Below are 27,830 nucleotides of genomic sequence, written 5' to 3'. Positions count from 1 at the left end.
TATCCTAAACCGTACGCGCTGCATACACAATAGTACGTGCTGCATACAATCAGGACATGCATAAATCGACCATTAAGTGCTTAATACTTTGGATTTCAATGTCAAAATTTAGATCTGAGTCCCTTAAGATGTGCTAGGGCATAACGTTGGCAACTTTATACCCTTTGTGACATCCCCAAAATCTCGGCCAGAAAAGACTGATTTTCATTTATGCTTTTAAAATAATTTCAGAGTAAATCCTTTTGATTTGAAAGAGTTGCGGAATTTGTTCCCAAAAACAAAACGTGATAAAACAATGTTTACCAAAGCATTTCATAAAAGAAATGTATTTTCATTATATAATCAAAACTGGGGATGTCATGTTCCGATACAGACCACAAAGCATAAACGATAACATTACAAGTCATTCAACAAATATAAACATATACAGACTTGTAAACAAAACAACTTGATGGTTCATCCATCCTATGCCCTTGCACCACTTCCTATAATACAAATAAAACTGAGTGGGTCAGGCTTGGGAGCCTGGTGAGCATATAGGGTTTTCAACCCACAATAAATAATCATATTTAATTCCACCAACCAACAATAACCTGATTACCCATTCCCGTTATTCTCACTTTACATCCCTAAGACAACTGACATAAGGGACCTAGTCTAAGAATATTTCATCGGGGCGACAACACATGCTTTGGGGGTTCCTCAGCAATATAAGTCAAATAAGGCAACCATGAGGGGGATGGAGTACAGCGAATAAACACCCAATTTCATTAACACCTACAGGTGGCGAGCCTGCTAGTGTTCCACATGATTGTCTAGAAAAGTCTGTGGTCGTCATCTAAACTCCGCTAGATGACTGAATCAAAACAACAATGAGGCCTCTCATCTATTTATTACACACCAACTATCTACCCATGTTCTACCCAACACATTAGTAGATAAAAATATACATTTTTATACATAGTTTAAAAACCTGCATAGCATGCTTTAATCAATACATATTCCACATAACAGATGAGGCACACACATAACACGTATTTCATAGAAAACAAATCAGATCCATGAGATAGAAGAGAGTGAATATACATTCACACATATAACACAAAATATACACATAACACGTATTTCGTAGAAAATACTTTATAATTATGCGTTAGAAGAAAGTAACCACACACTCACGCATATAAACAACAATATACTTAATACACTCAAACCATACTTGTATTATTATCGTGTTTATGAAAGGTAGTATACACTCACTTGATCAGAAGATGATCGGACAGCACTACGGCTTACAGAAGTAGTAATCCTCAGCAGATCTGGAAGATCTCTACAAAAATCGAACTTCTCGCGGGCAGAGCTTCGGCTCGGGAATCGCACTTCTCGGGATCCCGGGAGCGTGAAACTTCCTTCTTAATTTGGATATGAGATCCGGGGTGTCGGGATGGCTTCGGGGGTTTACGCGCAGAGCTTTGGCACAAAAACGAGAAGAAATGAGCAAAAATACCCGGAACCCTCGCATCCAATTTATAGGAGGCAGGAGCCTCGGAGTACGTTGGGCGTACAGCAGTACGCGGGGCGTACGCGTCCGAATCGTCATGGCATGCGTCATCCGAAGAACTCGAGTGCGAGGTGCGTCATGCTTCGCGGTACGCTGGGTGTACGCCAGTACGCTGGGCGTACTTCGGGTCAGATCGGTGACTCCTTCGGATATACATCCGAATTAAAGATTAAATTTAAATACAAATTATTTAATAAACTTCAGAAATTCATATCTTCTTCATACGAACTCCATTTTCGACGTTCTTTATATCCACGCGTAGGTGAGACTACGCTCTACAACTCTCGTTTAGACTCCGTCGGCTAATTTTGACTTTATTTTTATTAATTATTTTTAGTAGGCCAGGACAGAAAAACTTCGTTATAAATTCATAACTTCTTCGTTTGACGTCCGTTCTCGCCTAACTTTTCATCGTTTCGATACCAACAACGAGATCTTCGATTCTCGTTTAGATCGATTCGACTAAAAGTTGCTCGATCTCAAATCGAGTATTTCGGGTTGCATACCGCTAAGTCGAAACTTCAGAAAATCATAACTTCCTCATACGAAGTCAGATTCTGGCGCTCTTTATATATTCGGAAACCTCGTTTCAACTACTACAACATTATCCAAAGATATCAAGTTTATTTTACACTTAAATTTTGATGCTTATTTTTATTCTTAATTAATCAAACCACATAATTAAGCAATTAAGCACAAAACACATAATACTCAAATAATACACTTCTATTATTTCAAAATGGGTTACAAAGGTTAACCTAGACTATTACATCAACGAAAATGCCTAGCCTGGAAATGCGGGCGTTACAATTCTCTCCCCCTTAGGATGATTTCGTCCCCAGAATCACACATCAACAAACAAATGCGGATGGCGACTCAACATGTCACTCTCTGTTTCCCAGGTGAGATTTGGCCCATTCGAATGTTTCCAACGAACAAGCACTAATTCGACCATCTTGCGTCGAAGCTTCTTAGTCTTTCGGTCAACAATTGCCTCAGGTTCTTCAATTAACCTCTTGTTTTCATCAATTCTCAATTCAGAAATTGGAATTATATCAGGAACTTCTCCCGTAATTTTCCTCAAATAACACACATGAAAAGTGTTGTGAATTCCATTCAGTTCCTCTGGTAGTTCAAGCTTGTAAGCTTGGTTCCCAATCCTCTAAAGAACTTTAAACGGTCCAATAAACCTTGGACTCAACTTTCCCCTTTTACCAAATCTTATAAGTCCCTTCCACGGCGAGACTTTAAGCAAAACCGAATCTCCAATTTCGAAGGTCATTGGCCTTCGCTTCTTGTCAGCGTAGCTCTTTTGACGCTCTTGAGCTGCTAACATTCTTTCTCTAATTATTTTCAACTTTTCAGCGGTTTGATGGACCATCTCGGGACCCATAAACTGCTTTTCTCCAGCCTCAAGCCAACAAGACGGCGTACGACACTTATGTCCGTACAAAGCTTGATAAGGTGCCATCTTTATGCTCGAGTGGAAACTATTATTGTAGGAAAATTCTACCAAAGGTAAATGTTCATCCCAGTTACCTAGGAATTCCAGGGTACATGCTCTCAGCATATCTTCAAGTGTTTGTATTGTTCTTTCACTCTGGCCATCAGTCTGTAGATGGTAAGCTATACTTAAACACAACTTGGTACCCAATTCCTCTTGTAGACTTTTCTAAAACCTCGAGGTGAAACGGCTATCACGATCCGACACAATCGTTAATGGAACACCATGAAGCCTCACAATTTCCTTCACGTAAGAATTCGCAAGCTTCTCCATAGACCATTTCTCCTTGGCTGCTATGAAATGCGCACTCTTAGTGAATCGATCAACGACCACCCAAATCATGTCGTGACCATTCTTTATTCTGGGCAGTTTAGTGACAAAATCCATAGCAATGTCTTCCCACATACCCATAGGCACAGTCAATGGTTCTAAACTCCCGTACGGTTTCTGATGTTGTGTCTTTACTCTCGCACAAGTCACACACTCAGCCACATACTTTGCAACATCAAGCTTCATCGTCGGCCACCAGTAGTAGGGTTTTAGGTTCCTATACATTTTAGTGCTACCGGGATGAATCGAGTACATGGTTTTGTGAGCTTCTTCCATCAGAAGATCTCTGACTCCTCCTGTCTTAGGTATCCAAATCCGATCTTGGAACACCTTCAGTCCATGACTGTTTACACCGAACACCAACGTTTTTCCCAAACGTTCCGCCTTTCGGTCATTCTTCTCAGAAGCTTCGCTTTGAGCTTTCTTTATACTTTCCAAAATAGTCGAGACAACTTCTATTCTCCACGCTCTTGGCCTTTTCCTTTCAAGATTGACTTTCCGACTGAGAGCATCAGCAACAACATTAGCTTTACCGGGATGGTAAAGTATCTCACAGTCGTAGTCCTTGAGTAACTCTAGCCAGCGTCGTTGCCTCATATTCAATTCTTTCTGATTAAAGAGATATTGGAGACTTTTATGATCAGTGAAAAGTTTGCACTTCGTGCCATAGAGGTAATGCCTCCATATTTTCAGAGCGAAAACTATCGCTGCCAACTCCAAATCATGAGTCGGGTAATTCTTTTCATGCTCCTTCAGCTGTCGAGACGCATATGCTATCACCTTTTCTCTTTGGGTCAAAACACAACCCAATCCAACCCCAGACGCATCGCTATAAACAGCGAAGTCTTCAACTCCATCGGGTAAAGAAAGTATCAGTGCCTCGCATAGCTTCTTCTTTAGCTTCTCGAATGCCTCTTTATGCTTATCACTCCAAGCATAAGTAGCTCCTTTGTGGGTCAAAGCTGTTAATGGAGTAGCAATCGAAGAAAAGCCTTGGATAAACCTTCGGTAATATCCGGCTAATCCTAAAAAGCTTCGGACCTCCGTGGGACTTTCCGGTGTTCCCACTTCATCACAACTTCAATTTTTGCTGGATCAACCATTATCCCTTCTTGGTTGACCATGTGACCCAAGAATTGGACTTCACGAATCCAAAAATCACACTTAGAGAACTTTGCATACAGCTTCTCCTTCTTCAAGACTTCTAACACTTCTCGCAAGTGTCTGCCATGCTCCTCTTGGCTTTTCGAGTAAATCAGAATGTCGTCTATGAACACTATCACGGATTTATCAAGTAACGGATTACAAACCCTATTCATTAAATCCATGAATGCTGTCGGAGCATTGGTTAGTCCAAACGACATAACCAAGAACTCGTAGTGTCCCTATCTAGTTCTGAATGCAGTCTTCTCGATATCTTGCTCTCTTACTTTTAGCTGATGACATCCTGACCTTAGATCGATCTTCGAGAAATAGCTCGAACCTTGAAATTGATCAAATAGGTCATCAATCCTTGGCAACGGATATCTATTCTTTATTGTTGCCTTGTTTAGCTCTCTGTAATCAATGCACATTCTCATACTTCCATCTTTCTTCTTCACAAATAACACCGGAGCTCCCTAGGGTGATGAACTAGGTCTAATGAAACCTTTGTCCAATAACTCCTGAAGTTGCATCATCAGCTCCTTCATCTTCGTCGGTGCTAATCGATACGGTGCTTTTGCTATTGGTGTGGTTCCTGGTAACAAGTCAATTCTGAACTCCACTTGTCTATCAGGTGGTAATCTAGGAAGATCTTCGGGAAATACTTCCGGATAATCACACACCACTGGTATACTCTGTATCACCTTCTTTTCCTTCTTAGCATCGATCACGAATGCTAAATATGATGTACATCCCTTGGTCAAACACTTCCTGGCTTTCATTAGGGAAATGATTCCAGAATTTACTCGCCGTTTGTCCCCGTACACCATAAATGAATCCTTCCCAGTCGGGTTTACTTTAACTATCTTCTTCTTGCATAAAATTTCGGCATCATTGGCACTAAGCCAATCCATTCCCAGAACGATGTCGAAACCATTAAGTTCGATAGGCAATAATTCCTCGTGAAACTTATTCCCATTAAGGTCGATTAAGATGTTTTTCATACGATGGCTAACAGGTACAAACTTGCCACTAGCAACTTCGACTAATAAAACATTATCTAGTCTATCAACAGGCAAGACTAGTTTTCTACCAAACTCATGCGAAATAAAGGAGTAGTTGGCTCCAGAATCAAACAAAATTTGAGCAGGTAATTCGTTTACGAGAAAGGTACCTGAAGCGTCATCAGCTTCATCTTTCGCAACTTTGAGTGTCATCTGGAAGGCTCTCACCTTCGGCTTTGGTGGAATGTTGGGCTTAGCTGCCTCCTTCTTCTTCGGACAGTCTTTCAAAATGTGCCCCTCTTCATTGCAACCAAAACACATCCTTTTGTTGTTCGGACACTCATTGGCAAAATGCCCAATTTTTCCGCACTTGTAGCAGGTTACATCCTCACTACATTTCCCAAAGTGCTTTTTCTTACGCTTATCACACCATTTCGCTTCGCCTCCTTTTCCTCCACCAAACTTTTTCGAATCAGATTTCGAAAATTTGCTTTTCTTACCGGAACCAGATGTTCCCTCAAACTTTCTCTTCTCACCAACCTCAACCTTGTCGGAGGTTCTCCCCTTAATCATGTTCTCAACAGACTTGGCAGCCTAGATAGCTACCTCTAGAGTATGTGCCTGACGTACTGGAACCTCGTACTCCCATGGGAGTCCCTTCGCATACCGGTCCACCTTTGTCAGCTCGTCTGGGACGATACGCAAGGCAAACTCCATCTTATCGGTGAAGTTATTGGTGTATTCATCAACTGACTTGCTGCCTTTCGTCAATGCCAAAAACTTATTCTCCAACTCCAACAAATTTTGGGCCGAACAGAACTTGCGTTTGAACTGCACCAAAAATTCTGCCCATGTCAATTGCAGTGGCTCATTAGGGCTTAAAGTATTCCCTAGAGTGTTCCACCAACGAACGGCTCCACCTCGGAACTGACGCACTGCATAGATAGTCTGCAACTTGCCTCTGCAGCCACAAGTCATGAAAGCTAACTCCATTTCGGAGATCCAATCCATAACTCCAATCGGATCCTCCTTTCCATTAAAGGTCGATGGTTTGCAAGTTAGAAAGTCCTTGTACTTGCATCCCATTCCATCATTCCTTCCATCATGGTTGTTTTGCCTAACTATCGGTGGGGTTGGCTTGACCAACAGACCCACTGAAGTTTCCACCTTCCGAGTGCCCTTCATTTAATTCGGGCTCTTCCACACGAATTGACAGTTCTTCACGATTCTGTTGAAGCAACCGCCTAGTCTCCTCCATTTGACGATCCAACATTGTTTGAATCATCATTTGCACACCAGCCATGGTTATCGGCTCAGGTGCTGCTGCTACGACAGGTATTTGTTCAATCACTAGTGGTTGATTCCTGTTTTCATCAGCATTTCCAACTCCACTTCTTGTTCTCACCATTTTTGATCTACACACCGAATAAGGTGAAATTAGATCCTCATTCACGATAGATATTCAAATCATCCTTATCACCCCGAAACATTTACATGCTAGTTCTAATATCGTAGACGTACGCTAAGAATCCTATACACATAAAGTTTCTAGATCCGGTCGGCAACAGACCATAGATCCGAACAAATAATATCATATATGGCAACATATAACATTTAGCACATAAAGCATTTTAGGCAACTTCCCTAAAATAAACTAGTGCTCATGTCTAAAATATCACAGACACACATCTCAAAATTCCACTTAGCACTCTAAGATTAAGTCTAGAAATCCGACAAATTCCTAGTTCGCTTAAACTAATGCTCTGATACCAACTGTGACATCCCCAAAATCTCGGTCAGAAAAGACCGATTTTCATTTATGCTTTTAAAATAATTTCAGAGTAAATCATTTTGATTTGAAAGAGTTGCGGAATTTGTTCCCAAAAACAAAACGTGATAAAACAATGTTTACCAAAGCATTTCATAAAAGAAATTTATTTTCATTATATAATCAAAACTCGGGATGTCATGTTCCGATACAGACCATAAAGCATAAACGATAACATTACAAGTCATTCAACAAATATAAACATATACAAACTTGTAAACAAAACAACTTGATGGTTCATCCATCCTATGCCCTTGCGCCACTTCCTGTAATACATATAAAACTGAGTGGGTCAGGCTTGGGAGCTTGGTGAGCATATAGGGTTTTCAACCCATAATAAATAATCATATTTAATTCCACCAACCAACAATAACCCAATTACCCATTCCCGTTATTCTCACTTTACATCCCTAAGACAACTGACATAAGGGACCTAGTCTAAGAATATTTCATCGGGGCGACAACACATGCTTCGGGGGTTCCTCAGCAATATAAGTCAAATAAGGCAACCATGAGGGGGATGGAGTACAGTGAACAAACACCCAAGTTCATTAACACCTACAGGTGGCGAGCCTGCTAGTGTTCCACATGACTGTCTAGAAAAGTCTGTGGTCATCATCTAAACTCCGCTAGATGACTGAATCAAAACAACAACGAGGCCTCTCATCTGTTTATTACACACCAACTATCTACCCATGTTCTACCCAACATATTAGTAGATAAAAATATACATTTTTATAAATAGTTTAAAAACCTGCATAGCATGCTTTAATCAATATATATTCCACATAACAGATGAGGCACACACACATAACACGTACTTCATAGAAAACAAATCAGATCCATGAGATAGAAGAGAGTGAATATACATTCACACATATAACACAAAATATACACATAACACGTATTTCGTAGAAAATACTTTATAATTATGCGTTAGAAGAAAGTAACCACACACTCACGCATATAAACAACAATATACTTAATACACTCAAACCATACTTGTATTATTATCATGTTTATGAAAGGTAGTATACACTCACTTGATCAGAAGATGATCGGACAGCACTACGGCTTACAGAAGTAGTAATCCTCAGCAGATCTGGAAGATCTCTACAAAAATCGAACTTCTCGCGGGCAGAGCTTCGGCTCGGGAATCGCACTTCTCGGGATCCCGGGAGCGTGAAACTTCCTTCTTAATTTGGATATGAGATCCAGGGTGTCGGGATGGCTTCGGGGGTTTACGCGCAGAGCTTCGGCACAAAAACGAGAAGAAATGAGCAAAAATACCCGGAACCCTTGCATCCAATTTATAGGAGGCGGGAGCCTCGGAGTACGCTGGGTGTACAGCAGTACGCGGGGCGTACGCGTCCGAATCGTCATGGCATGCGTCATCTGAAGAACTCGAGTGCGAGGTGCGTCATGCTTCGCGGTACACTGGGTGTACGCCAGTACGCTGGGCGTACTTCGGGTCAGATCGGTGACTCCTTCGGATATACATCCGAATTAAAGATTAAATTTAAATACAAATTATTTAATAAACTTCGGAAATTCATATCTTCTTCATACGAACTCCGTTTTCGACGTTCTTTATATCCACGCGTAGGTGAGACTACGCTCTACAACTCTCGTTTAGACTCCGTCGGCTAATTTTGACTTTATTTTTATTAATTATTTTTAGTAGGCCAGGACAGAAAAACTTCGTTATAAATTCATAACTTCTTCGTTTGACGTCCGTTCTCGCCTAACTTTTCATCGTTTCGATACCAACAACGAGATATTCGATTCTCGTTTAGATCGATTCGACTAAAAACCGCTCGATCTCAAATCGAGTATTTCGGGCTGCATACCGCTAAGTCGAAACTTCAGAAAATCATAACTTCCTCATACGAAGTCAGATTCTGGCGCTCTTTATATATTCGGAAACCTCGTTTCAACTACTACAACATTATCCAAAGATATCAAGTTTATTTTACACTTAAATTTTGACGCTTATTTTTATTCTTAATTAATCAAACCACATAATTAAGCAATTAAGCACAAAACACATAATACTCAAATAATACACTTCTATTATTTCAAAATGGGTTGCAAAGGTTAACCTAGACTATTACATCAACGAAAATGCATAGTCTGGAAACGCGGGCGTTACACCCTTGCATTTCATAAGTGACCCCAACACTTCATTCTTCCCACTAAGACCTCATTTAAGACCTCCAACTTATGCATGGAGTCAAAACAACCTTCAAGGGCACCTTTATGCATAAAAAATGCTCAGGGAGCTTAGATCTAGCAATCCTAATCTCTGGAGTTACTCAACTCACTAGATAAGGTCCAAAAGCCAAAAAGGGACTCTATAACAAAACCCTAGCATAAACAATCAAAAGAGATGACAAGGTCATGACTTTATACCTCCAGAAGTTCTTCAAAATGAACTAGATGCAAGATCTAGAAGCTCAATGACACCCAAGGCTTGATCACCACCTTCTCCTTCTTGAATGCTCTCTAAAATGGCCACCAACACACTTTCTAAGCTCAAGAATCACACTCACTGTAACAAAACTTGGAGAACGCGGAGCCTTTCTTTCTCGGTCGTCTGTCTTAAGAAGTTAAGCGGATTCAGATTCATGTGGTCGTTATCTCCTCTGCAGCAAGCTCTGCTGGCCTCACGCTCCAAACTGATGGCGTCTCGACATTCTCCTTGAAGTCGTCCTGTCGCTCTCCCCCTTTAAGAAGTTTGTAAAAAGGCTCAAGTTTTTTGGCTTCCTATAATAGAAACCCCTCCTAGGTTGTGGCAACTTTCTACTCCTCCTGAGCTGTCTTGTCGTAAAAAAAAGAAAATTGCTTCGAGCATCTGGCTTCACCACCGATGCCTGCTCTCTCCTTCTTCGACACTTCCCAGTCCAAAACAGACCTGATCTTCTCTTGATCCATCTGAATCACACCCTTGCTGATCCAATGGCCAAGAAATAGCACTTTAGTCTGAGTACCCTTTCACGTACAGCCTCTTTTCCTGCTACACCCAGAACACTGTACTCAGGGTTCCAAACCTCCAGTGAGTGACTATAAACGATTACGACAAGCGAAAGGCTTCCTGGTATAAGAAAGAAAGTAGAGCTAGGCAAGGTCTTCTGTGAGTGAACGAGATGAGGATCGAGGCAGTTAAGTTCCACCAGGGTAGGTGCTTTCTTCGCGAGTATTCTCTCCGTCTGAGCTTTCAAAGATATACCGACCTTAGGTATCTGACCATAAAATACCGACCTTCTAACATTACCGACTTTTAAATCTCGGGTTTTCAAATTGATTCAGATAAAAAAAGCTCTTTTCATCATCAGAAACAACCTGATTTCCGACCTCTTGCATTGCATTACCATAACGAAAAGATAAAATCATTCAAAAAAAAAGAGAGATTGTTCTTGTGACTCGGAATGAACCTTTCTCGGTGGAGGAAAGGAATAGCGATGGATTCCTATGGAGCATCCAGGCTTTCCTTTTCTTCAACCAATTCGGTTGTGTCAGCCGGTCTAACATTTTGTTATGGGTTGGCTTGGCTGGACAACGATGGATTGAAGGTAAGATAGATTTTAGTTCAAGTGACACAGGACCTTCGATCTACCATAGGGTAGAATACTACCGAATTCATTCTATTGAAGCGTAACATTTCATTTCCTGTTGCATTTCTTTGGTTTGGAAGTTCCAGAATGTTGTCTGTGGATTTATAGCCCCCTATATTATATGCCAAAAGATTGATTCAAGTTCCGTGCTGCTCACCACTCCTCGAGGCCAAGGACGGGGTCGAACCGTCATTCCAGGATTTGCAGTCCGATACATTTCCATTATGTTACCTAGCCAAACCCGCCACCTCATGTGCCAAAGTAAAACGGTTGTTCTTCCTTCCCCGCTCCCTCCACCTAAATTTTGATAGAAATTTTTAATTTTTAATTTCATAAATATCAACCACAATGTATTTGATGATATATGGTCCATTAGCATGGACTAGACAGCTCAAGCGGACAGCCTTGTCTGGCACTCCCTTGCCAGCATTGTTAGGGACTCCCTTGCCAGCCTTGCTGGAGACTCTCTTGTCGGCCCGACCTGACGCTCCCTTTTCTGGCGCTCCCTTGTCGGCCTTTCCTGGTGTGCGCCCACTAGCCTTGTTTGGGGCGCACCCGCCAGCCTTTCCGGACGCCTCTGAGCGGCCTTGCCCAACTCCTTGATAAATGGGTCTGAATTGGGCTGGCCCAAGGCCTGACCTAATTCCTCTTGACTTGATTGTCCACTATAAATAGAATAGTGCTTCCTCCACAAAAAGGACTTCAGCCAATGGCTCAGCTGCAACCCATACCTTCCTCCATGGCTTAGCCGCCACACTATACTCTGGTCGGGTGGCTCAACCGCCACCTACCGCCGTCAGCCACCATACACCACCACCACCACCAAGATGGTTCTCTCCAGCTAAGGAGAACCATCTCAGATTTACCAGCTGATATAACTTGATTGTCGGAGCCTGCTCTTGGGGCACAATCCCTGGGGCGATTCTAACCTATCTCTCTAATTGTGACTAACAGATCTCTCCTCCTTAGTTACCATTAAGAGAAGAGAAGACCAGAAGAGTCGTCGGAGGTCAATGTCACATCATTATTCAAAAATCCCCTTACATTGCCATAGTGTTTTAAAATTCAAAGTATAAAAACTAAATGTTAAAACCCTGGAGAATGCACGTTGCGCCATCAAGTCGGGCCCTTGCCCTTATCACTAGAAGTACTTGAGACATTCAATAAAACTATTAGCACAAGATTAGCGAGTTTCCCAAAACACACGAATCATATAATCACATAATGTCATGCACACATACAAATAAGTTTGCCACAGACTCCCTCCATGGTCTTTATTTGGAATGTCATGGGCTACCCCCCATGATCTTGTATCCCTAAACCATGGGCTCCTCCCATGGTCTTCACATAAATCCACATATATATATATCAAATAGCAAACAATTACATACTCCATTACTAATCATCTCATATCAATTAATGGTTCGGCCTTCGTGCCTTCGACCCATGAGTGTAGTGAGAAGACTCGCCTCAGTCTGTTGAGCACAAAAGCTGCTCGCCTAGCAGTCCGATACCTCACACTGTCCTTTCATGATAGCCCAAAAGTCTTTTCTTTACTAATGGGCCTAATATCCAAGATAAAAACTATTAATGGGCTACATGGACCAATAAGGCCCAACCAGGACATCTATGGCCCAAACAAAAATAATCGGACCACTAACCCCATATGAAACCAGGCCTAAAGCTGACCAAGGCCCAGAAAGCTTACAAGCCCACATGAAGCCCAAACCCAACTGGGGTGCATACGCCCAGCGTACCACTTTAATACGCTTAGCGTACTGAGCCCTCTGGCTGTACGTGCATCGTACACAAAGTTACTCCCAACATACAAGCAAATTAAGCACCACGGCCATTAAGTGCTTAATACTTGGAATTTCAACGTCTAATTTCGGATCTGAACTCATTAAGACGTCCTAAGGCATAAAGTTGGCAACTTTGTGCCCTTGCATGCCATAAGGGACTCCAAAACTTTATTCTTCATATTAAGACTTCATATAAGACCTCAAGCTCATGCATGGAAACTAGACAACCCTCAAGATGGCACCTTTATGTATCTAGTGTGCTCAAAAAGCTCAGATTTATCCATCTTATTCTCTGAAGTTGCCCAACTCATAAGAGAAAGTCTAAAAACCAAAAAGGGACTCCATAACAAAACCCTAGCTCAAACAATCAAAAGAGATGACAAGGTCATGACTTTATACCTCCAGGAGTTCTTCAAGATGAACTAGATGCAGGATCTAGAAGCTCAATGACACCCAAAGCTTGTTCACCACCTTCTCCTTCTTGAATGCTCACTAAAATGGCAACTAACACACTTTCTAAGCTCAAGAATCACACTCACAAGTAAATATGAGGTTGAGGGACGAAATGAGGCCGTGGAAGCTTATTAGGGTTTGGTCCAAAAGACTTAAGGACGTTTATATAGGTCTCAATCCCAGATACTAGGATTTTGTCCATCTGCCACGTAAACACTGCGTGCGTGGTTCACCTTCGCGATCATTGCACCTCGCTACACTAAGCGTACCTATAAGTACGCCCAACATATGAAAAGGACCAATATTGCAAAGAAAAACATTTCAAGGGCATAAATGCTAATTACTTGGATTAGAGTGTTACACTCTCAAGGAAATATGAGGTTAAGGGACGAAATGGGACCAATATGGGTACACTTAGGTCTCAAGCCCGGATATTAGGGTTTTGGTCTTCAGTCACGTACGCCCTGCGTACCTCTTGGTACGCCTAACGTACGTGATGAACCTCCGCGATTAGCCATCCTTAGTACGCTTAGCGTACTCCTCAAGTTGTTGCCTTAAGTCATGTTTATAAACGATATGGTTCACCACGGCTCGTAAATGTTTGAAGCTTAATATTGTTGTCAATTTATGCCTAACGTTATTTAGAGCTTTGGTAATGCATACATTTCGACAAAATTAAAAAAAAATCTATGTCATTATCCCTATAGTATAATAGTTACTTATAAAAATATTCACATTCAAAAATTTTAAATATTAACAAAACAAAAAATGCATATAACGATGTTATTTATTCTAAAATTTTGTAGGACACGTCGTCTTTTCCTCCTTTAAAATCCACCCTAATAAATAAAAATGATTTTGCCACATGTCCTTCTCTCATTCAAATTACCACATGTCATTTTGTCATAATTTAGACATATATTTATTTTCCACTTGTCATTTATTTCATTTTCCATTTCTAATATATTATTAATTAGTTTCCATAAATTAAACCTATCATAATATATTAATTTCAAATTTTAAATTTTAAATTTCAATTTCAATTTTAAATAAATTTACAGTTTAAACCTTTGTGTTTAACATTTTGTTATAATTAACATGTTTAGTATACGGGTCTAATAACTAAACAATAATTTTAATTTATTTATTTTTTGCATGTTTTTTTTTCATAATTTTTATTTATTTCAAATTCAAATAAACTTCTCATTTAATTGTTTCTATTTAATATTTTGTTTTAATCAACCCGTATAATATACGGGTTTCACAACTAGTAAGAGAATATATGGATAACAAAAAAAACAATTCATCATTTAAAATCGGAATTTAAAATCGTCAAAGAAAAAAAAAGAATAATGATTTGTTTTCTTTCATGTATAATAATTAATAAATAATAAAAGTCGACGGTGTTAGTGTGGCTGTGTGGAAAGTGGAAACCATTGTCCCGCGGCACCAGGTTCTTTCCTTAACAGCGTTACCCAAAAACATCTACCTTTAAATCCTCCGACGCCACCGTCTTATCCATCGATTCCATCTTTTCCGATTTTACTCCCGAAAACAGAAATGGACATCAAGCAATCAATCACCAACCAAACCCACGTCTCAATCACACTCGCAAACCACCTCCTCTCCAAGAAATCCCCAACCTCCAACACTGTATTTTCTCCCCTTTCCATCCATGTCGTCCTCAGCCTAGTCGCCGCCGGTTCTAATGGCCAAACACTCGATCAGCTGCTATCTTTTCTCAAAACAAAATCCATCGACGACGTCAACTCTCTTTCTTCGCAGCTTGTGTCCTTGGTCTTCGCCGATGGAAGCCCAAGTGGCGGCCCTCGTTTATCTTTCGCAAACGGTGTTTGGGTTGAGCAAACCCTTTCTCTTAAACCTTCTTTCAAACAGGTGGTGGACACTGTTTACAACGCCGCTTCTAATCAAGTTGATTTCCAAACCAAGGTTAGTTCCATTTTCCCCCTTTCATTCTTCTATAAGATGTGATCCAAAACTATAGCTAACGTCTGATCTTATTGATGAACGAAGGCTATTGAGGTAGCCAATGACGTGAATCTGTGGGCGGAAAAGCAGACCGGTGGCTTGATCAAAGAGATCCTTCCTTCCAACGCTGTCGACAGCACGACGAAGCTTATCTTTGCAAACGCAGTCTATTTCAAGGGATCTTGGAGCGAGAAGTTCGATCCATCGAAGACAAAAGACCACGACTTCCATCTCATCGACGGAAGCAAAGTTCAAGTCCCCTTCATGACCTCCAAGAAAAAGCAATTCGTTCGTTCCTACGATGGTTTTAAAGTGTTGGGTCTTCCCTATTTACAGGGCGAAGATAAACGTCGTTTCTCAATGTACTTCTTCCTCCCAGATGAAAAAAATGGCCTCCCATCTCTATTACAGAAAATGGCTTCCGAATCTGACTTCTTGGATCGTCACGTCCCACGTCAGAAAGTAGAAATCGGGGAGTTTTTGATCCCGAAATTTAAGATCTCTTATGGGTTTGAAGCTTCTGAGATGTTGAAGGAACTAGGTCTGGTATTGCCCTTCAGTGGTGGAGAAGGTCTGACTGAAATGGTGGAATCCTCCATGGGTAAAAACCTGTATGTTTCAAGCATTCATCATAAATCGTTTGTGGAGGTGAATGAAGAAGGTACGGAAGCTGCTGCTGCATCTGCAGCTGTTGTGATGCTCAGATCTTTGATGACTGGTGATAAGATCGACTTTGTAGCGGATCATCCTTTCGTGTTTGTAATTAGAGAAGATATGACTGGAGTCGTTCTGTTTATGGGACAAATGGTTGACCCTCGCGATGCTTGATCATAACGGATATGTAATATGATAGTTGAACTTGAGTTTTTGTATGCTTTGATGTGTGTATGTTTACGAGTGGCAATAAATCTTTGATATCATGAATCTGGTGAAGTGTCTTAATGAGTTAAGTCTCGATCTTTATTCTTTAGCCTTGCTTTTAGGTATACTCCATATCAAATGTGAGCATGATTAACGACTATAAAGAAACTGGTCGATTCAAGATTCAACTTACTTGGCAAATCACTTCGAAGAAGTCTAGTAAAGTTGGATCGATTAACATCCAAGGTTCTATTTGGTATGGTTTGATTAAAAAAACCTAATATGAGATGTAAAGAAGAATTAAATAACAAACAAGATTCATGTGGTTCACATTTTAAAAACCCCATATAAGATGTAAAGAAGTATTAAATACCAAACAATGAATGGTTCATGTGGTTCACATTTAAAAAACCCTATATATATGGTGCATTGAAGAATTAAATAACAAACAAGAATGATGTGGTTTACAAGTAGGATAATCGTGTTAGGTCTAAAGACAAATTAGAGGTTTGTTATAATTTTGGAATAATGTTTATAATTATATCGAGGTTTTAGAAGTAGAGCTAGGAATTTGATTTCGACCTTAAAGCTGCAGAGTATAACATTACGAACACAAAACTTCATATTGGTAGGTAACATTACGAACACAAAACTTCATATTGGTAGGTAACAGTATCAACAATAGACAATTAGGTCTAGAATCAATAACACAGTGACATAGCAATGTAGCATAATTTTATGTCTCAAGCCACTATAGCCGTGACTCGCGTGGAATGTCTCTCATGAAAAAGTTATTTGATTATTGTCAAGGCAATATTCACAAACGAAGTCGTTAAAATTCAAAAAGAAGTTGAAGATTTCGAGAAGGGGATAATAGCATAAAAGGGTAATATATTTTTTTGATTTGTCCATGTTTGATCATTGAGTTTTTTTCCGTCCACATTTAGCCCTTGAACTTGTTAAACTGTACACATCCGGTCCTTATGACCGGGTACTTCAGTTTAGCCAGTAAAAATGACTTAATAGGGTAATATATTTATTATTTTGTACACATTTAGTTATTAATATGTTTATACACATTTAATCATTAATATATATTTATTTTGTTGTAAAATAAGTTATTTTTGTTTTATGGTCATTAAGTATTTATGAATGATTTCTTAGGTTTTCTAATGACATCTTACGTGAGACAATCATTAATGAGGTATTTAGGGCTTTTGAAGCTTATATCCCTCACGATCTCAACTACTTAGTTGTTTTGGTCATGTATTCTTAAAGTCATAATTTCTTCATATGATCTTGGATTTTAACAATCTTTATATCCGCGTGTTCGTATTTTAGTCTACTACAACTTTCGTTTAGATTACTCCCGTTAAAAAGTAATATATTTTTACTTACGATCTTTATATCCATACGCTTCTTATGAATGCATGTATGAATGTTTTTTTTATAAAATTGTAGGTAAAAATATATTAATTTTAACGAGAGTAATCTTAACGAAAGTTGTAGTAGACTCAAAAAATGAACATGTGGATATAAAGATCGTTAAAATCTGATATCATATGAAGAAGTTACGACATTTAGAATACAATACATAAGCCAAACCACAAGACTTACGCAACCAAACAGTCGAGATCGTGATGGACATAAGCATCAACAACACATAACATCTCATCAATGATTGTTCCACGTAAAATGTCATGAGAAAACCTAAATAAATCATTCATAAGTACTAAATGAGTACAAAAACAAAAAAGACTTATTCTGAAACAAAAATATTAACGACTAAATGTGTACAAAAATATTAAGGACTAAATGTGTACAAAATGAGAAATATATTACCGTATTAAGTCATTTTTTTCCGGTTAACTTGGAGTAACCGGTCATATGGACTAAACATGTTCAATTCAACAAGTTAAAGGGGTAAATATGGACAGAAAAAAACTCAATGACCAAATGTGTACAAATCAAAAAATATATTACATTTTTAAGTCATTATTTGAATAATGGACTTACTAACAACAACAATCCTCATAATAATATCATTGAAATGGGCAAAGGCCATAAGAGAGTTTAAACTTTAAACATTGTTATTCATGCTATTCCATACCGGGTAAAGTGAATGTGTCCATTAATGAACTCTGCTATATATATATAATATAATGTGATCATGTGATTGTGTAATGTGACATACACTTAAAAAAAATGAAAGATTAAGAAAATGGTACACATTGTTTAATTTAGAAAAAGGAATTTACAAAAGTTTACTAATAAATGAAAAGTAAATATCACAAAAAATGAGAGAGTTGTACACATGATGAAAACAAACATTTTAAAAACATTGTTTAGACGAATCATTTATTATATATGATAGCTTATTTTATTTCCTTATTTTTATTAGTTTATTTTAGATTTTTAGATTTTTTTATCATTATTGCATTATATTTTATTTATTTTGCTTTATTATGGATCATACCGGGGACTTTTTATGTTGCATGAGGTATTTTGCAGGGTTTTGAAAATGAGCTTTGTGGACTTCCGAGGCATTATTGGGCTTTGCAGATCTATTAAAGGAAATTTGGGCTTAAAAGACTAAAGACTTTGATGAAGTGGGCTTGTAAAGATGGATCATGGATTGTTAATTTGGGCTTGGAGCATCCATTTTTGAAGCTAAAAGATGATTGGGTAATTTGAATCATGTGGGATATGGAGGGGACCAAGGGAATCTTTGGTAGTGGGATGGTTAGTGGAGGAAAAATTGTAACACCCAAAGTTTTGAAGGCCAAGAAAGGAAAGAAAACCCTAACTTTAAGGGGGGGGGGGGGGACTCGGCAAGTCCAAGGAGGAACTCGGCGAGTCCAAGCGGGATCCGGGTCGAGGAGTAAGTGACCGACTCGACGAGTCGGCCAAGGAGACTCGGCGAGTCAGGTCTGTTTGAGGAAAACCCTAAATTTGGGACTTGGGGCCTATTTAAGTGCCTCATTCTCTTCCCTAGGGTTCCTTTACTGCCTCTTTAACCCAGAATGCCAAACCCTAGCCGCCATATCCATTGATTGAGCCAATTATTGTCTTGAGGAGTGCATTAAAGCTTGGAGAAGGAAGAAGGATCTTGAAGGTGCAAGGAGGGGGCTATAGATCTGGGATTGGGAAGATATTTCTGAACATCTGAAGGTATTAAGTCGTTTCCCTTGCTTTAGATCTATTTTGGTTGTGAGTTTTGGGGCTTTTAACCATGAGTAGTGATCCATTTGAGTTTGAAGCCGGATCTGGAGTTGCTACTTCAGATCTAAGTATATTTTGGCCTTGGAAAGCATAAAGTTTCAGCCCTTGAGTTGATTATGGAGCCTCTTTGCCTTAAACCCTAGTTTATGGTGTATTTTGCCTAGATCTCCTTCTCTACACGTAAAGTTTGCAACTTTACGTGAGGAATAGGCTTGGGAAGGGTAGATCTACAGTTTGGAGTCCATGCATGACTCAAAAGTCCTCTGCATGTATAGAGATCTGAATGGACTCGACGAGTAGCATGAAGATGAGGAGGAACTCGACGAGTGGGATGAACAGCTCGTCGAGTCAAATGAAGTTGGGCAGGAACTCGGCGAGTTGGAGGAACAACTCGGCGAGTCTGTTCTTGGACTCGGCGAGTCAGGTCGCGAAACCCCAAACCCTTCGAGTTGAGACTCGAATCAGTGAGTCGAATGGAGACTCGGTGAGTTGGACAGGTCAGGACTCGGTAATCGGTAGACTCGGCGAGTCATGGACTAACTCGGCGAGTCGAGTCGCGAATAGAAGGACTCTGAACATATGAACTCGGTGAGTCAATAGGGTGACTCGGCGAGTAGGGTTGACCTGGAAGGTTGACTTTGACCAGAGTTGACTTGGTTGTCTTTCGGGGGCCGGTTAGACTCAGTGTTGCATTGATATTGGTAGCTCGGGGAGCGAGTGGAGCAGGAGTTCAGAGAGTTGTCGGGCAGCAGCTAGTGGGTTCATCAGCCAGTTCAGCCAGTGCAGGTGAGTTTCCCTTTGTATGAATGGGTCTACAGCCACAATGTCGGCCCATGTAGTTATGAGTAGAAGACCCGGGGGTTAGCCCTAGGCACAATATGCTAGTATGATAATCGGGACGAGGTCCAATGATAGAGGGCGGGTACCCAAGGAATGGTTTATGTGATAGTTTATACTTGTTGTCTGTGTGATACTTGTATGTGCCTGGTAGGGAGGTGAGTGTGGGCGAGGTTCTGTATCTCACCAATAACAGAGTGTGGATGGTGTTCCACATCTTAGTAGCAGCAAGATCAGGGGCGAGGCCCAAGTTAGGGAAGGAGTGAGGGTGGGTTGGGCCCGTAGCTCACCATCAGTAGGAGTATGGATGGGGTTCCATGACTTATCCGTAGCAGGACAAGGCCGGGGCCCAGAGATAGGAGAGGCCTTAGGACAAGATCCGTTAGTATGTGTAGCTTATGTGATGTGATGTGATATGTTTATGTGCTATTATATGTTAGTGGGCGAGGCCCTGTGACAGGCGAGGCCTAAGTGAAACAGATCTGTATCCGCGCGGGGCTTAAAGCCAGGCGGGGCCTGGAGCAGCGGGGCCGTTGTAGCGGGCGAGGCCCGAGGTAGGGGCGAGGCCCAGGATAGCAGGCGTGGCCAAGTATGTGCAGTATGTGGTTATGCATGGTATGTGGTAGGGTGGGGAACTCACTAAGCTTCGTGCTTACGGTTTTCAGTTTTGGTTTCAGGTACTTCCGGTAGCGGAGGGAAGAGCTCGGGGTGATCGCATGGCACACACCATAGATTAGTCAGCCCGGGAATGTTTACTCTGATAACGAACATGTATTTTGGAAACTAATACTCTGTTTATGTTTTGAAATGATGAATTTGCTTAAAGTAACGTTTTATTAAAAAGAAATTTTTAGTCTTAAATTTTGGGACGTTACAAGTTGGTATCAGAGCCTTGGTTTGAGGGATTCGGACATACTCTCGGGTGTGTTTGAACTCAAACTGAGGAATTGGTATAGAAGTTTTCAAAATGAAAAGACAGTTTTGCAAAAAGAGAGTTTTGGGAAAGAAAACAGTTTTAGAAAAGCAAAAATTAATTCAGAAAGAAAAGAACTTTGAAAAGAGAAAAAGGGTGTGGTGCATGCAATCAACCGAGCTCAAGTAAGTACCCCAAAATACCCATACAAGTTTATGATTTGATTATCAGTTAGTAGAACAGCATGCTAGAATAGGGCTAAGGATCTAGGGATGATGCCTTATGTGCCTGTTATATGTGCTTTCGAGCTGCATGATAGTGCTGATTAGACAGTAGTAGGATATCTTGTTTAGGTTATGCTTGAGTCTATGAGTTGTGTGAGTCTATGAGTTGTGTTGCATGCTAGTTCAGATTCTTGCTGTGTGGATATGATTGCTTGAGTATATTATGGTTAGATTTTCCCTTGTCTGAATGCTGCTTGCTTTGTGCATTGTGGGATACTAAGTGATGGGAGTTAGCCATTAGGTGGATACGACACGTCACATGTGATCAGGGTTGAATAATCTCAGAGTGCTGGATTTGGTCCTATTGTGCAGCTCTTGTTTGAGTCCAACCGTTGTAGGGACGAGTCTTTTACTTGAAGGATTATCTGAGCCTCGTCACATGTGATGGTATCCAGGTGATGGCTAATTGGCATCACAAGGAGACCTTCAGCAGCTGAGGACTGGTTTGAGTTGAGTCAGAGGTTTTCCTGGGGTAAGCATAGGATGAGATAGTGTTGGGAGTAGTAGTAGTGGATAAGGGACCTGGTGGAGTCGAAGCAATTCCTGAGGAAAGTACGAATAGATGTGGAAGGTAGTATGGGACCGTACTACTGAAAGTAGAGGATCCGTGCTCGATTCGGGAAAGGCCGAGATAAGACCGAGAACCTGGTAGGGTGTGATTGGTCTCGCATCAGTGATGAGTATTCTGATAATGGTTGTGGTATATTTTCAGCATGGTGACGTTGCGAGAGAGACCAGCGGGCGGATCAGGTGCCGGAGAGGGATCAGGCTCGAGTTCAAGGGCCGAGTAGCTCGAGGAGCGAATGAGGAAGTTGATATCCGCCGAGGTTACGCGCAGTATTCTAGATCAGACTCCTGTGATCTTTGGCACGGTCAAGGAGGGTATATTGGAGATTTTGGATGAGAGGCTGGGAGCCTTCCGTACTGAGATGATGGCATTGATGGGAGCGCGTACCTTGACATTTCGGGAGTTCAGGGCTTGCGGGGCACCAGATTATCATGGGGCTAGGGACCCCATCGCTAGCAGCAGATGGTTGGCTGATGTTGCCAACACATTCCGTACGAGCCGGTGTCCTGAGGGGGACAAGGTCAGACTCGCTTATTGTCTTCTGAAGGACAGAGCGAGGGATTGGTGGGAGGAGATTGGTCATGCTTTGGGGGATGATGTCGCGTTGGACGCGATGACTTGGAGCGATTTCTCATCCAGGTTCAGGGAATAGTTTTCGCCGATTATTGAGGTGCAGCAGTTGGCACGGGAGTTTCAGGATTTGACGCAGACCACTGAGACTGTGGTGGAGATCACCACCAAGTTTAGGTAGAGGGCTCTTCTTGTACCGCAGTATGTCGCGGATGAGAAGATGAAGAAGGACCGATACCATGAGATGTTGAGGGATGACATCAGGGAGTTCGTGAGCAGATCCAGCTGTAAGACGCTGGAAGATATGCTTTCTCGGGCTAGAGAGAGGGAAATTGATTTGGAGCAGATCCGGAAGAGGAAGCCGGATGAGGTTCAGGTAGCTGCAGGTTTGGGCAAAAGGCCCAAGGGATCGGATTCGAGATCGAGGGATTATCAGGACCGCAGTCGGTGCGGGAAGTGTAGCAGGACGCACGGGGGCGCGTGCAGGAGTGGTAGCGGTGGTGAGTATGGTTGTTTCAAGTGCGGTCGGACTGCTCATTTCAGCAAGGATTGTACTGTTACCACCGTGCAGGGATCAGACTTGTTATGTTTTCACTGCAATCAGCGGGGCCACAAGAAGGCCCAGTGCCCCAATTTGTTTTCAGCAGGACGGGTGGTGGCACCTGCCCTTGCAACTTTGAGGATCACAGACGGCCGTCAGGGCCGTGCAGAGGCGCCTGCGGTAGGAGGCAGAGCTCTTCAGATGACTACCTTAGAGGTGCGATCAGCACCGGACGTTGCAGGTATGCGATTTCTGTTTTCAGTTCTTTTTTTTGTGCATGATTATATTGTTATGGTTCTGCATCATTATCGGTATGAGTATTTTATTTTTGAGCCGTTGATTGTGATCGAGTTATATGCCATCTGCATACCTTGGATATTCGAATGGTAGTGAGGGGATGTGCCCTATTGGAGAAGGTTACATAGGATGCAGTAACTGTAGCATGCTTGGGAGGGACTTAGTATGTCTCGTTAGATCGGAGTTGTATAGTGTTAGAGATGGATTGGTTAGATCCCTAGCTATGGTAAGCTTGGGTTCCTCAGCAGATTGATTATGGAATGGTAGCAATGATTTCTTTTGAGTATTGAGCAAGAAGGGGTAAGCAGGATCGAAGTGGGGGAGAATCCTCCGAGTGTGCAAAGGTAGGAGCACGCAGATCCATAATGAGTGTCCGACCTCCGAAAAGGAAAAGAAGTGGTTCAGCGTTTGATAGATTGAGGATTTCAGGGTTGGGAGTTTGAGAAACTCCCCATCAGCTAGTGCGTGTGATGGTAATGGTTAGTACGTGGTTGGGAATTCAGGTTGTGGATCGACCGTAGGACTCGAGGGAGTCGGAATGAGGATCTTGAGAGCTAATGGCACATGGGTGCCTTTGCATTAGCAGTCCGTGGTAGAAAGTGATGTAAAACTACGGGGCAGCCATAGCATTCACTAGCAGTTAGTGGTGGAAGTGTTGTAAGACTACGGGGCAGCCGTAGCATTCACTAGCAGTCAGCAATGGAAGGTGATGTAAGACTACGGGTAAGCCGTAACATTCCTTAGTAGCTTCGATAAGCGGAGTTGGGGCGAGGCCCTTACCTCCTAGTGATCGGTCAGGGATCAAGAATGGGTAGTGGATGAGAATGATAGGGAGTTTGCCTATATACCCCTAGAGAGGTGAGACCTTGGGAGAGGCCGCTCCAGGATATAGTTGGGTGAGACCCATGGGCGAGGCCCGTATGAGATTAGCAGTGTAGATGAGACCTGAGAGCAGGGTTGCTCAGTAGTATGGTTGGGTGAGACCCGTGGGCGAGGCCCGAGCGAGAGTGATTAGACTAGTGGGACTAGAAGGATAGAGGCGGGTGGGACCCGTGGGCGAGGCCCGTGAGTTTTAACAGCGCAGGTGGGACCTGGTAGGGACCTTAGTGTCAAACTAGGGGATCGGGGACCCCAGGTTTGTAGTGCCTGAATGGCAGAATAGATTGAGCAGTTATAGGTGGTCGAAGTTTCTTCGGAAGTCACTAGGAACGACTAGTGGTGGTGTTGGGACTAGCTACCGGTGGGAGCCGGTAATCCATACATTGATAGGTTGGTAGGGACCAGGATGGTCTCAGTTCATCCGGAAGGCAGACAAGGAATAGCAGAATTTTCAGTCAGTAGTACCGCGGGTAAGCAGTGTATGGTGGAATTCAGTTAGTTGAATCGAGGGGTGCTCGGCACCAAGTTTTGACAGAGAAGAGTGTCAGTGGTTACTGGCGGTGATGACCCGTACTGGAAGTAGCGGGAATGATGGATTAGTGAAAATAGGATCTTCACAGTGACAGAGGAAATAGTTGGTTATGGAGCATCGCCTTAGGAAGGCAAGGGAATCGCGTAAGGAAAGAAGGGGTCAACCCCTATGAGTTTAAGTGTAGTACTCGGAGAGTACCATAAGGATTTTCGGTTGAGTAAGTTGTGTTTCTAAATTGTTCAGGGTCAGGTTTGAACCGAGGTTTTTATCCACGAGGATTATGTTAGTCAGAATGACCGGGTGGAAGACCAGCGAAGGTAGGTAGCTGGTGTTGGGATAATTGGTGGGTTTTGGAAGTAGATCGCAGGCGGTGGGCCATAGCAAACTTCGAGGACGAAGTTTAGTTTAAGTGGGGGAGAGTTGTAACACCCAAAGTTTTGAAGGCCAAGAAAGGAAAGAAAACCCTAACTTTAAGGGGGGGGGGGACTCGGCGAGTCCAAGCGGGATCCGGGTCGAGGAGTAAGTGACCGACTCGGCGAGTCGGCCAAGGAGACCCGGTGAGTCAGTTCTGTTCGAGGAAAACCCTAAATTCGGGACTTGGGGCCTATTTAAGCGCCTCATTCTCTTCCTTAGGGTTCCTTTACTGCCTCTTTAACCCAGAATGCCAAACCTTAGCCGCCATATCCATTGATTGAGCCAATTGTTGTCTTGAGGAGTGCATTAAAGCTTGGAGAAGGAAGAAGGATCTTGAAGGTGCAATGAGGGGGCTATAGATCTGGGATTGGGAAGATATTTCTGAACATTTGAAGGTATTAAGTCGTTTCCCTTCCTTTAGATCTATTTTGGTTGTGAGTTTTGGGGCTTTTAGCCATGAGTAGTGATCCATTTAAGTTAGAAGCCAGATTTGGAGTTGCTACTTCAGATCTAAGTATATTTTGGTCTTGGAAAGCATAAAGTTTCAGCCCTTGAGTCGATTATGGAGCCTCTTTGCCTTAAACCCTAGTTTATGGTGTATTTTGCCTAGATCTACTTCTCTACACGTAAAGTTTGCAACTTTACGTGAGGAATAGGCTTGGGAAGGGTAGATCTACAGTTTGGAGTCCATGCATGACTCAAAAGTCCTCTACATGTATAGAGATCTGAATGCAGTCGACGAGTCCTTTGAGTGGACTCGGCGAGTAGCATGAAGATGAGGAGGAACTTGACAAGTGGGATGAACAGCTCATCGAGTCAGATGAAGTCGGGCAGGAACTCGGCGAGTTGGAGGAACAACTCGGCGAGTCTGTTGAAGGTTGTCTTGGACTCGGCGAGTCTGTTCTTGGACTCGGCGAGTCAGGTCGCGAAACCCCAAACCCTTCGAGTTGAGACTCGAATGGAGACTCGGTGAGTTGGACAGGTCAGGACTCGGTAATCGGTAGACTCGGCAAGTCATAGACTAACTCGGCGAGTCGCGAATAAAAGGACTCTGAACATATGAACTCGGCGAGTCAATAGGGTGACTCGGCGAGTAGGGTTGACCTGGACGGTTGACTTTGACCATAGTTGACTTGGTTGTCTTTCGGGGGTCGGTTAGAATCAGTATTGCATTGATATTGGTAGCTCGGGAGCGAGTGGAGCAGGAGTTCAGAGAGTTTCCGGGCAGCAGCTAGTGGGTTCATCAGCCAGTTCAGCCAGTGCAGGTGAGTTTCCCTTTGTATGAATGGGTCTACGGCCACAATGCCGGCACATGTAGTTATGAGTAGAAGACCCAGGGTTAGCCCTAGGCACAGTATGCTAGTATGATATTCGGGACGAGGTCCAATGATAGAGGGCAGGTGCCCAAGGAATGGTTTATGTGATAGTTTATACTTGTTGTCTGTGTGATACTTGTATGTGCCTGGTAGGGAGGTGAGTGTGGGCGAGGTTCTGTATCTCACCAATAGCAGAGTGTGGATGGTGTTCCACATCTCAGTAGCAGCAAGATCAGGGGCGAGGCCCAAGTTAGGGAAGGAGTGAGGGTGCGCTGGGCCCGTAGCTCACTATCATCAGGAGTATGGACGGGGTTCCATGACTTATCAGTAGCAGGACAAGGTCGGGGCCCAGAGATAGGCGAGGCCTTAGGACAAGATTCGTTAGTATGTGTAGCTTATGTGATGTGATGTGATATGTTTATGTGCTATTATATGTTAATGGGCGAGGCCCTGTGACAGGCGAGGCCTAAGTGAAACATATCTGTATCCGCGCGGGGCTCGAAGCCAGGTGGGGCCTGGAGCGGCGGGGCCGTTGTAGCGGGCGAGGCCCGAGGTAGGGGCGAGGCCCAGGATAGCGGGCGTGGCCCAGTATGTGTAGTATGTGGTTATGCATGGTATGTGGTAGGGTGGGGAACTCACTAAGCTTCGTGCTTACGGTTTTCAGTTTTGGTTTCAGGTACTTCCGGTAGCGGAGGGAAGAGCTCGGGGTGATTGCATGACACACACCATAGATTAGTCAGCCTGAGAATGTTTACTCTGATAACGAACATGCATTTTGGAAACTACTACTCTGTTTATGTTTTGAAATGATGAATTTGCTTAAAGTAATGTTTTATTAAAAGAAATTTTTAGTCTTAAATTTTGGGACGTTACAAAAATGAGCCAATAACATTCCAGCAACACTTGCGCGGGTGGAATTTTTGTCGCGCGGGTATCCGCACAACTCTTAGTTTTGGGCATTTTGGTCATTTGACTTGCCATTACCTTGGGGGATCAAATCTATCAGCGATCACTTCGATTTTACACCATTGGAGACCAAAAGAAGGCGATTTTGAAGCTCAAGACTCATTTCTTTTCATCTTTCCAAGTTATTGGTAGTTTCTTTTTGCAATTAGACTTTTGTGAATTTTGTTCTATTGTCATGAGTGACTAAACTCTCTATTTTGGTAGACCTTAGCTAAAACCTCTCAATGTTTGTGGGTTCTTGAAGGATTTATGCTTATTTATCATTTATCTTATGTTTATGATTCTAGTTCATATTTCCTATGTTTGTTTAGTGCATTGATCATGAGCTTGGTACTTTAATAAGGAATTGTTGGTTTATTTCTTTGGTTTAGCATTGAATCATTGAATTTACTTAGAACAAGG

The 27,830-nt window shown here is 42.1% G+C and overlaps 1 protein-coding gene across 1 annotated transcript; it reads left to right on the top strand.

The window, feature by feature from the left end:
• Positions 1–14,650: 14,650 nt before the first annotated feature.
• On the top strand, positions 14,651–16,154 carry LOC145057662 (serpin-ZX-like). Its single transcript, XM_079005531.1, has 2 exons — positions 14,651–15,189; positions 15,274–16,154. The coding sequence occupies exons 1-2, from the start codon at positions 14,800–14,802 to the stop codon at positions 16,054–16,056; spliced, it is 1,173 nt and encodes a 390-aa protein (XP_078861657.1). The 5' UTR covers positions 14,651–14,799; the 3' UTR covers positions 16,057–16,154.
• The last annotated feature ends 11,676 nt before the right edge of the window (positions 16,155–27,830 follow it).

This window comes from Lactuca serriola, chromosome 6, assembly GCF_051521515.1.
Source record: "Lactuca serriola cultivar US96UC23 chromosome 6, Lser_US96UC23_V15, whole genome shotgun sequence".
NCBI classification, from domain to species: Eukaryota; Viridiplantae; Streptophyta; class Magnoliopsida; order Asterales; family Asteraceae; genus Lactuca; species Lactuca serriola.
Note: the sequence above shows the minus strand (reverse complement) of the source record. Positions and strands in the feature narration are given on the sequence as shown.